The sequence below is a fragment of the Chanos chanos genome, chromosome 9 (genome assembly GCF_902362185.1).
Source record: "Chanos chanos chromosome 9, fChaCha1.1, whole genome shotgun sequence".
Classification (NCBI taxonomy): Eukaryota; Metazoa; Chordata; class Actinopteri; order Gonorynchiformes; family Chanidae; genus Chanos; species Chanos chanos.
Window position 1 is genome coordinate 12,460,603 of NC_044503.1, and position 11,845 is coordinate 12,472,447.

Consider the following 11,845-nt stretch of genomic DNA (forward strand, 5'->3'; position numbering starts at 1 on the left):
AGAGTGCCACGCAGGGCTGTTGATTAATTAATTGCTAGGTTGCTATGATTGACTAATGCCCCTGAGGTAAACATCTACAGTACCTACAACCACATGAAATAAACTACGACTTGGTTCAAATCATTCTGCCCTATGTTCAAATTATGTTTACTCGAGGGTCTCAAGATAATATCCTGTAATAATATGTGAGGAGGTAATATAGGCACAATTTGAGGGGCAGAGCATTTTTCAGTGACACAGTAATAGGATTGGGACCCACTGTAGGCCTACATTAAGTGCAGATAAAGAAAACCTGCACCTCAAACACTCCACAAAACACGTCAAAACCGCAGGAGTAAATTATGAAGCATACGACAGTGTGTGAATGATACATCTTGATTCACGATGTGTCAGATATGAAGCTGAAGGCAACGGCAAAGACTATTGATAACAAATGGAACTTGTTACAGAACACACATGGCTTTGAATGCACCTCATACAGCTGCTGTGTAGAGTTTATGGTTTATGCAATTCATCAGATGCTTCTAAATGTGGATAAATAAGTACACAACAGTGAATAAACACATGCAATAGGAATTTGGTCCAGCCAGAGAGTACAATGACCATTTGTAAAGGAAAAGGGATGGTGGTGTATGAATTATCTGCAGTTAAAATGACAAGCTGGTCAATGGCTCATGACTGCATTCATTTAAGACCACATGAGAGAGGAGGACAGGAGAACAGCCATACTATTCTAATGAAACAAAACCTCGCCTGAAAGAACTACTTGTCTCTTTAACAGTGTTACAGACAGTTTAGTGCACTATATAGTGCAATATATGCTTAGTGCAATATATCAGTACAATAGTAAAATATTGCTACAATTTAAATATGTAGCTACTGTACAACATTAAAAGCTTCACTTGTTTTCAAAATGTCACCAACAATATTCCAGAACTCTCTCTCTGTAAGCACTGCTAATGAATAAGGTGAAAGTCTGAGAACAGTGAGAGGGAAAGGAAATGTCTAATTAGGGTACTTGACCCCAAACGTATTCAAATTACCGATCACTAACGCTAAGGGAAAGAGATCTTTAAGATGCAAGCGAAAAGGAGAAAGAGAGAGTGCAAGCGAATGAGGAAGAGAGAGAGAGAGAGAGAGAGAGAGAGAGAGAGAGAGAGAGAGAGAGAGAGAGAGAGAGAGAGAGAGAGAGAGGATTAATCCTGATTTAGCATAAATAATCCCCGCCACGAGCTATCACTAAGGGCATCTTATTTGTACCATGATCTCTTTTTCTATATGGATTTTTTATACATTATGTGCCTTCAGAATATTAACCCATGGATCTACAGTATATAATTGGATGTCTGGATCTCTGGATTACATAAAGATTGTTCCACAAGGTATTCCGAGTTAATCTTTTTGATCCTTTGAATCCAATGCCCGATGAGGGTAATTAATTCAGTCCAGTGCACCAATCTGTGAAGAATCTGACTGGGAATGTGCAATTCTAATGAATAATGAGAATACATAGCTCTCATGATAGTGATCATAGGGGAAAAAAAAAGACACTATTATCCAGTCAGGACATTTGCATTTTGTTACAAGTCCTGGACGCTCCTTTTCATACTTTTACAACAAGATCTCGGAACTACCGCCGACACTCACCAGTGGAGAAAATTAATATTGCTGACTTTTTTTTTCAAAAGATACACCATGCGGTAATGTTCAGGAGTCCATAAGAGTTAACATCAGACAGATATGAGACTGGAGGGCCCCAGTCAGTTGAAAATAATCCTCTAACCCCTACTTGCTTTCAGAGTAAAAGACAAAAAAAAGAGTAAGAATCTGCCAAGCATTAATCCATGGCAGATTCACCCTGGCAGTGCTATGCCTTTTGTCCCCCAAGGATAATCAGCAAAGACCACAGTCTATAAATTAGAGAGTTACCAGTCTGATGCGTGCTTAAAACAGTTTGAGGAAACAAGGGGGGTGGACGGAGAGTGGGAGTGCGAGGAAATGGAGTGCTAGAAGGGAGGAGAGAAAGAGGCTGAGGGAGAGAATGTATGTGTGTGAGATAAAGAGAGAGAGAGAGAGAGAGAGAGACCTGGATAGACAGTGGGAGAGAAAATGAACTCAATCAGGGAGGGGGAGAGAGCGGCAGAGAGAGAGAGAGACAAAAGGAGATTTTTTTATGTTTGGAACTCTGTGATGAAAAGACACAAGGTCAAAGAAGATCAGTTCAAGTCATCTTTTCTGCATTCTCAGAAGGAAAATTAAACCCAGATTCAGTATAAACTTCCAAGTATTTATTTATCTATGTGAGAAAACAAACAATTAGCTTAGCATTTTAATGCTTTGATAATGAGCGCTTTATGCCAATGAAAACACATTGTGTGATACATATTAATCTCAAATCCTAGAAGAAAAAACACACTTGAGTATTTTCGTGCATTTGCACGCACATTCACGCGACCAGAATTACAAGAAGAGAGCTAAACAGACAACAGTTATTGTCCTCTTAAAATCAAATCTGCTTTCACGCTGCTAAACACTTGAAATTGAGAGGTCCGAGGAGGATTGGCGTGATAAGTGAAGGAGTGGATTTATCGCACAGCACAATGCATTACAATTATGTTTCTGCAGTCGACTGCATCTCAGCCCTGACTTGAGGGAGTCAGCCCGCTCCCGAAGGGCAATACAGCTTAAACGCCTTGGACAGAGATAATAACCTCTTCAGTTTCAAGGTGCGTTGTAGGCCTACGTCAGTGATTAAGTGGCACGGCTCGCACGTCATCGTGCTGCAGGCAAAGCGTCGTCAGCTGTGCTTCAGCGAGGAGCACTGCGCAGTACCACTCCATTCCACTGCACATTGGACCAGCATAACCAAAACTGCTCTCAATATTGGCAAGAGAGAGAGAGAGAGAGAGAAAGAGAAAGAGAGAGAGAGAGAGAGAGAGGAGGACAGAGAGTTTTCCAAAAAGAAAAAAAGGAGTCCTGTTTGAAAATACTGTATTTCGTGTGTGACAACTGATGTTTTCGATAAAATCCAATGTATTCAGTGTACTTTCATGTATGCCCCATGGCTGTCAATCAAAATATTCTAATGTCTCTGTAATACTAGTTTGAGGTAGGTCAAGCTCACAGAATGCAAAACAGTATCAGAATAATGAACAGCACAGCAAACACAACAGCTTCCCAAGGCTGCAGAGACAAGTGCCCCTTTGTAGTAAAACTGGGTGAAACATTAAAAGTAATTGCAAGCCCTCTTCTCTGAAGGTTGTCCATTTAACGCGAACATATATGTGTACATAGTTGACCCTGAAAACAGCCTATAAAATCCGTGCAATTTATAAGCTGCTAGTAATTTATTCATACCATGAAGTAAATCTAATGCACACACTCTATGAAAACCCACACTGCACAACATAATAATTAGAGGTCTGTGAACCTCAAACAAAAGTTGTGTGTGCAGTGTGCTGTGAGCAGGGCATTTAATCATGTGTACATACATACACATCGGAATGAAAGAACAAAACAATATGCATACCAAACAGTGCGAAGCAAAAGTGTGCATTAACCTTAAAAAAAAAAAAAAAGAAAGAAAACAGAAAACGCTGAGTGCCCAGTTCCACTTAAAAAAAAAGAAAAAAAAAACCCCCGCTGAATATGGCCTGTGAGAGATACATCCAGTTAAGGCAGTGTTACACAGTGCAGGAGCACATTGTACATCTGAGATTCACGGTTCAAATCCTTGCTCTGCCCCCGTTGCCGACTTTGGCTGGGGATCAGAGGAGAGACAACTGGCCATTCCCAGTCAAAAACAATTCCCTCAGGTGGGTTTGTCAGCAAGGTCCTTCTGTCTCTTGCCTGTCATTGGTCACTGACAGCCAGAAACCTATGAAAGTACCATTGTATGAGTGGAGCTAAAAGTGTGATGCAGTTGACGATACTACGCAGCTCTTCATTGTAAAAAGACCCAGCAGCTGGCTTTGCGTGAACTGAGAAAGGCATCTACTAGCTGAAGTCCCCTCAATGAAGTGGCTGCCTTATGAGTGACAGACACAGAAGAGGTCACTGGTAATTCGGCACGTTATACTGTTGAGCAAATGCATGATATAGTACTGATTCTACACATGATGTTAAGATGAAGCTCATGGGAGGGGGGCATTAATATGGGCAGATTTGGTGGTGGGGAGTAACACAGGAGTTGATTTATGTCACCTTATATTAAGGTAATGAGAGTTACCCTGTGGGCACCAATCACTCTCTAAAGTATGCAGTCACTCTGTGTAACTGAGCTGTCTAATTTACCTGCTCCAGTATAAACTCACGGAAGTGAACTGACAGAGAGCTCAGTAATCAGGCATTTCAGATGAGCAAGGCTGTGTTAGGGTATACTGCATCACAATGCAGTCCACAAAGACAGCCACACGGCCAAATGGGATGCCATGCCATACTTCATGTAGCACCACTGTTTAATGACTTGATGCACAGTCTACCATGGAAGAGAAAGGTAAATAATCAATAATAATAAAAATAATAATAAAAAAGATCAGAAAACAAAGAAAAAGAAGAGAGAGTGAGAAGACAGGGAGTCAGTGCAGAGGTGAAACCTATGAAAGTCAATATCAAGTTTGAAAAAACAAAGAGCTCTCAGTCTGCCAAAGGGTAGCTGGGAGAGAGAGAGATAGAAAGAGACAGAACGCAAGAGAGAGAGAAAGAGAGACACAGAGACAGAGAGAGAGAGGGGGGGCTTCAGTATGTTTTTAATCTTCACTCTTTCCCCTCTCACCCCTCATATGCTGGTCCTGCCTTCTTTTGCCGAGAGCAGTGAAGTGAGAGGGCAGCAAGGTCGGGCTGTTTGCTTTGGTTTGGAAGCAGCAGTGAAGTCTGCACCCTGTCACAGCCTTCTTTCACATGCCCTGTGTGACAGGAATCATGGCCAGCACTGCGCATTACCACTACAGCTGAAACCTAACAATGACCACAGAGACAAACAATTGAGGGAGAGAAAGGGAGAGAGAGAGAGAGAGAGAGAGAGAGAGAGAGGGAGAGAAACAGACAGAAGTACAAGGGAGGAATGATTTGAGTGAGGACAAGTAAAAAAAAAAAAGGTAGAAAAAACAACAAAGGGAGAGAAAGAGAGAGAAAAAAGAACAAAACATGGTCAGAAAGTGGAGCGTAAGAGACTGACAACAAAGAGAGAGTGAGAGAGAGAGAGAGAGACAGAGAGAGAGAGAGAGCAGGGGTTAGATAAGGTCTCATTGTTGTGTGTAAGCAGCACATGTCATAGATGCACAGATGCACTGAATGGAGGTAGGGAGAGGTGGGGAGATGGGGATGGCATTTTGCAGATGAAATAAGACTGAAGGTTCATTCAGAGGGAACACAGAATGATGTGGCTTAATGAAAGTTCATGCAGAAGTTACAACCATACAGTCCACACAGTGATTCACGCTGGAGCAAAGGTGACCAGCATCTGCAAGTCTTCTACACAGCAGTACAACTCTATTCTATTTCTACTCTGTCCTCTATTCTCTTGATGGTTCAAAAGCATTTTATCTGTAGTCACCACATCTGTATACTGCACATTCTAGTATGCCTTTCTGTGTCTATCCAGACTTCCATCTGAGCACAATTCAAGGTTTGACACAAAAATGGCACAAAAAAGAAAAGGGAACAGCACAAAAAGAAGGGAAACCAGCTGACTGGGCTTCTTTTTACCAGCATATGCTCTTGCATCTAGATGATGTTAAGTCAGCCTTTGTGACCTTAAGTCATCCCTTTTGTATGTGTCAGAGGGCTTCCCGGGGTCCCAGGGCTCCCCATGAGTGACACGAGTGTGTCAGAATCACGTGAATCTGGAAGCCAGGCACACTCAATCAATACTATCTCACATACACACACACACACACACACACACACACACAGACACACACACCTTAATCAATCCAAGATGCCAGGTGTGCACGTGACAGTTTTCGCTGTTGAAAGACGCTCCTCCCAGCCTCGCTGTCAATACCTTCTAATTAGCATTGATCCCTTATTTTCACATGCAATTGAGCAAAAGACGAAGGCGCTGAAAATAAGGGGGACAAATGGATGGATCACAAAAGGAGCTTTCTACTCTGTATTCTTAGCTCTCTTTCACATCTGTGACAGCAAAAGCGAATTAATATGTTCTGGTCAATATTCTGTTGTAGTGTGCACCAACCAAACATAATGGGTGCCCTTGTTTCAGTGCGGATTGAAATTGAAAAGGGGGTGGGTCTGTCTCTGATTGGCGCATTATAGCAACTGACAGACAGCAGCTGGCAGACGCTTGTGACTGGATTTCTTCTGAGTTTCATGTCTTATATTCTGCCATGCAATAATGGTGTGCACAGATTTTGAAATCTGTTATCAGTAGGCCTCACAATTTGACAACCACTGACAATCACTGTGATGGGTAGGAAAAACACGTTAATTTCAAGATGTTGATTACATACTCTTCTCAAAGCCCTGCTCCTTTCTGTTTGTTTCCTTTACTGGACACTCTTTCACATGTTGAATTAAAATTTGTATTAGCTACACAACAGAAATAGCTCAGCTGTTGCCTTCTAACTCTGTTTTTAAAAATGTCTTGTGTTGTATATCAACGCTCACTGGTCCAGACATATTTTTCTTAAAAGGTCATGGAAAATATGTGTATGGCCAAAAGGTAAAGCTTATTACAAGACCTCGCTGGCCCCCATAACAAGCCTGCTTAACCACATCCCTCCATTCCCAGCAGAGGATTTACTAGAATATGGGATACAAGAGCAACAACAAAAAATCCGTCCTTCATAGGGCAAAAATCAATTTCACTAATGACCCCCAAAATGTAGAGGAAATCCCTTACATATCAAGCTGTGTAAATGGCATTTATATGACAATATACAAAAAGCTATATGAGGCTGAATGACTTTGACAGATGCCCTTGCACAGACTACATGGCTTGTCTCAGATTTATATAGAGGGAGAAAGAAAGAAAAAAGCCATAACTGCACTGAAATCGTTATTTGGTAGCCCCAGGGGTGAATTCATTAAAGATAAAGCATTGTTTCACAACATGTTATTGTCATAGCAAATCCATTGTAAACATTTTGGGAAAAGGTCTTACAGTATCTATTCATCCATTATTATATGTTCTGTTGTGAAGATGAAATGAATGCGCTCTGTGCGTGGCTTATTCTTAGACTGATAATACAGTGAGGTGCAATAAACAACAAACAATGTTGTGTTTCAAAGCATTAGGATGTCATAGAGGTCACAGTCTCTCTCTCTTTCTTTCTCTCTCTCTGTCTCTCTCTCTGTCTGTCTGTCTGTCTGTCTGTCTCTGTCTCTCTCTCTACATTTTAAGAGCTCTCCAAGTCTATTTTATATTACCTGTGAACATGCTGTCAGGCTGAGACAAAACACAGAGGCAAGACGCCCAACAAGTGAGCAGTAAATTAAACATGGGAGTGCAAATGATATGGCTGAAAGAAAATAGATCTAAACTTGTGCTTGCTGCAGAAAGGAAAACGCAGTGCCCTGCCAAGGGAGTAGAGCACTTGCCGTGCTACCCTTGGAAAAAGAGAGAGAGAGAGAGAGAGAGAGAGAGAGAGAGAGAGAGGGGACAGTGAAAATAAAACCACTTCATAATCTTACAATCGCAAAACCTCTGGTTTCTTTTAACTGCAGAGAATCTATCACATAAATCCTTACAGACAGTTTTTTTCATAGCTATTGTGTCGTACATGAATGGCTATGCAGCCCTATAATCCTCGCTCTCGACGAAGACGAGTTTACTGTTTACGCTTGTAACGCAATAACGTTGTTTCAAGCGGGCAGATCCCTGTCATCTGACACCACGCAAACAATAACATGTTGCGCGGAAGAACAATGATACTGGACTAAACCCTCTTTTTCTGGGCACATCGGTAATTTTAAGGGGCAAGCACAGACGGCCCTCTGGTGTGGCCTCGGTAGCCCCCTCGCGTCTCTAAACACAGCCGAAGGTCCAGGAAAAGGGCCCGGGAAGCCGCGGCCATGCCCATAATAAGCCTGTCTGTCGCCATGGCTTAAACAATACTGGCAATGTCATAGAGGTTTACATTAGTCAGCAGATGTAGTGAGGCACATCATTAGTCAAGCTGACACCCACTTCTGCTCACTGGTTTATTGATGAGGAGCAGCTCGCCTGGGCCACAACTATAGCACAAGCAGGCCGCACACACACACACACACACACACACACCTTCTACTCTTTAGGCAGCAACAGGAGAGGCAAAGCTCGGATCGCACCAGCCATCGTGGACTAGTTTACATGTGAGAAACGGCACGTAGAACCTGGCAAGAAAATACCATGACTGCAATCTTCCAGTATAAATGTAAAATGAGAAAAGAGAGAGAGGCGCAAAAAGATAGCCGATGAAGATACCCTAACTATTCAATGCAAAGGGGACTGTGCTACAGCGCTTGAAAAAAAAAAGCATCTGTCCTTCAAATATCTATTACTCTAAGCTATTAGTGTGTACTTTTATTGGATGGCAAATCTTGACAGGGTAACCAATCAAATAAGCACTGACTGTCGGATCAGACACCCAACCCACAGAGCTAATGACCCAGTTATGGTTTTTATAGCTTTGGCATTTCACAGGAAGCGATAATTTGTCAATGTCTCAGACGAACTCACATACAGAATCGAACCCTCTCTTGTAAAACAAATCATCACAATTAATTGATATAAGGAGGTGTCTCACTGGGTCTTAGGATGTAAAACAGGAAATTGAGAACCATAAACAATAACAGCAATTGAATGCAGGCTGCAATTCCTTATCAGAGTGTGTAAGAAATGTACAAACACGGCCCTTGACTTGTTTGAGTCTCTGTTAAATATGAATTTGCTATCAATAGACCATAAATAAAGTCATCCCTGTAGCAACAAGTTGAACAAAAAGCCACTGCAGAATGGGGTTACCTTGTCTGGGGCTAAATTTAGCAAGAATAATTATTATTTTTGGGTCATATACACACACCTGTGACAGTACAGCGCCCTTACTGCCTATGAATGTGAAAGATTAAACAGTACGTTTAAAAATAAGTGAAGAATATATGTCTATGTATATATATCATTGCATTTAAAAATACAATGATCTCTCTCTCTCTCTCTCTCTCTCTCTCTCTCTCGCTATATATAAAACACTATATATCAGTAAAGCTGTAACACAGTGCTGTCAGAGGAATCAGCTCCATAAAAGAAGGCACTCAGCAGTGATTCTCAGTCAAGGGCCATCCAGGGGAGATACAGCATAGAAGAGGCCAACAGAAGGACGAGCTTACCCCAGAGTGGTCATTGTGACAATGGTGTACCAGAAGGAGGCCGGGATGCTGGTGAACTTGCTGGAGGTGGAGCCTTTCTCAGCGTAGAACATGACCGTGGCGAAGATGATGATGGCCATGGTTAGGGAAAAGAGGAGGAAGCCGAGCTCCGAGGCGCAACTCTTCAACGTGTAGCCCAGGATGCGCAGGCCCTGTGAGTGACGCGAGAACTTGAAGATGCGAAAGACGCGGAAGACCCTCAGCGTGACGAAGGCACCGCTCACGTCCTCATTGTTGGTCATGACCAGGCCGATGTAATAGGGCAGAATGGCCACCACGTCAATGATGCTCATTACTGAACGCATGAAGCGGTATCGACTGGGCGCTGCAAACAGGCGCATGAGGTACTCCACGGTAAAGATCATGACGCAGGCTGTGTCCATGCAGAAGAAAGCCACCGTGTAGCGTTCGCCGCATGGCATGTCCTTCTGGTTGGGCGTGGAGCCGCACGGCACTGTCTCCACCACGTTGGTGATTACGGAGACAGCAATGAAGAAACCGGTGACGTAGTAGAACACCAGGGCCATGGTGCTGGTGTGGGGGTTCTCGAAAGCTCGCCACATGGTCTCGCGGAAGGTCATGTTGGGCAGCTTGCTGTCTTTATTGTCTTCCATGTCGTCCATCAGCCTCTCCGCATTCTCCCGCTTGCGGTCCTTGTACTCTTCATAACAGCAGTCACTGATGATCTCCGGTATGATGCCAAAGAAGGCCAGTTCCTCGTCGTAGGCCGAGATACACTCATAGCGCGGGTAGTGGAGCTTGCCCGTCCTGTAGAAGTTCAGAATGCTCCGGAACACGTCTGGGTCGCGGTCGAAGAAATACTCTCTGGTCTCCTCGTTGAAAAAGAACTCCTTCTCGGAGCTTCCCAGAAGGGTGTCAGGGTAGCGGTCCAGGGTGGTCCTCCAGGTCTGAAATCGCCGGCCACTCACATTAAGGATGATCAGCTCGTCCTGCCTCTTATTCTTCTCGGTGGGGGCAACAGGCATAGGCAAGTTTGCCACGGGCATCCAGCCAATGGCTGCTGCCCGGGCAAATGGGAGCCAAGCTGCTACTCCCGCCGCCATGGTGACTCCAGCTTGGGGCGAGGGGAACAAGTCAAGTACCTTCACAACCAGTTTGCCTTCAGATCATTCACCATCTACAGAGAGACAGAGAGAGAGAGATAGAGAGAGAATGGGACAAGATAAGTGAGACAAAAAAATAAACAAAGGCACCACCTATTTTTGAGAAATTGGGGTCACAGCAATATTACTGTAAGAAGTATTAGGTCTGAGCATTCTGTAATTCAGCATAAAACAAAATAAATCAGAAACTTCACAATGAAAGTCAATGTATAAGATAATAACAGCGTCGAGAAAGTTTTTAATGATTGCAGATATTTTGGTCACAATAAGATATTTGACTGTAGGGAACTTTGGGCGCAGGGAGCTGGCTACATTCATTATGTAGGCTACAAGTTAAGTCCACTAGTCTGAGGATACAACTGAAAATTATTAAAAGAAACCTCTTATTATTATTATTATTCAGAAATTGGCATGAGCTAAACAATCACCTTTTCAAAACTACATTAAATGTATCATAGTTGCCATATAATTATTTAATAAAAACGACATGCCGCACAGCAAAAATTCTACTGTACATAGACGGTTTCATTAAAATGATTTCGTCGGCGTTACGCACTGTGTTACAGTTCGTGTGTAACACGTCTATTTCCCCCTAGTACAGCCAAACGTACTTGAGTCATTCGAATACCTGTTGATCTATACTAGTTAAGAAATGTCATGAGGACTACGTGATACATGATTTATTTGTTAAAATGATTTTAAATGGTAACAGACAGTGCTTACAAAATGTTTCATGGTTTGGGACAATGAAAGACATGATTTGACCAGCTGAACAAATATTACGTTACCTTTTTCTTTTTCACTTACGAGCCCAACTTTGCTATATATTATCACAGACTAGCACAATAAATCAGATAAAATGAAAGATATAGTGCATTCTATTTAAAGCACTGGTCAATGATCGATAATTAACTCACACTCATATCCATTCACTGTAGACTGTACAGCTGTTCTTTCTAACAGTAAACCTGCTCTTTCGAATTCATGTTTTGGAGTTAGAAAAGAAGAGTTCATTGGTATTTCACTTACCTATGTAAAAACTGACTGCGAGCTGCATTAATGCTGTTTACCTTAGAATAAGTATTTCAAAAAGCTGTTGTTCCGTTATTGCAGGTGTTTTACAAAAACGAATCCAGACATGAAGTTGGAATATAGACAAGGGGAAAAAATAAACTAACGGAAACGTTCCCAAAAATCATCCAGGGAGAAAATGAAGGCATCGAAACAATTCTATTTCACTTTTTCATTCTTCCTCTGTTATCACATATTGCGTATATACATTTTCAACTGTAGCTGTTTCTCTCGTCTCGACGGTTAGAGATTGTACCTCAGCAGACCGAGCTCTTTTAGTGCCT

General features: G+C 42.4%; 1 protein-coding gene across 1 annotated transcript in view; it reads right to left on the reverse strand.

The window, feature by feature from the left end:
• Window positions 1-10,430, reverse strand: part of kcnd3 (potassium voltage-gated channel, Shal-related subfamily, member 3) — an 83,161-nt gene extending 72,731 nt beyond the window's left edge. The window contains exon 1 of the mRNA XM_030784693.1: window positions 9,328-10,430. Coding sequence (XP_030640553.1) covers window positions 9,328-10,430 — 1,103 coding nt within the window. The remainder of the gene's footprint in view (window positions 1-9,327) is intronic.
• Between the last annotated feature and the right edge of the window lie 1,415 nt (window positions 10,431-11,845).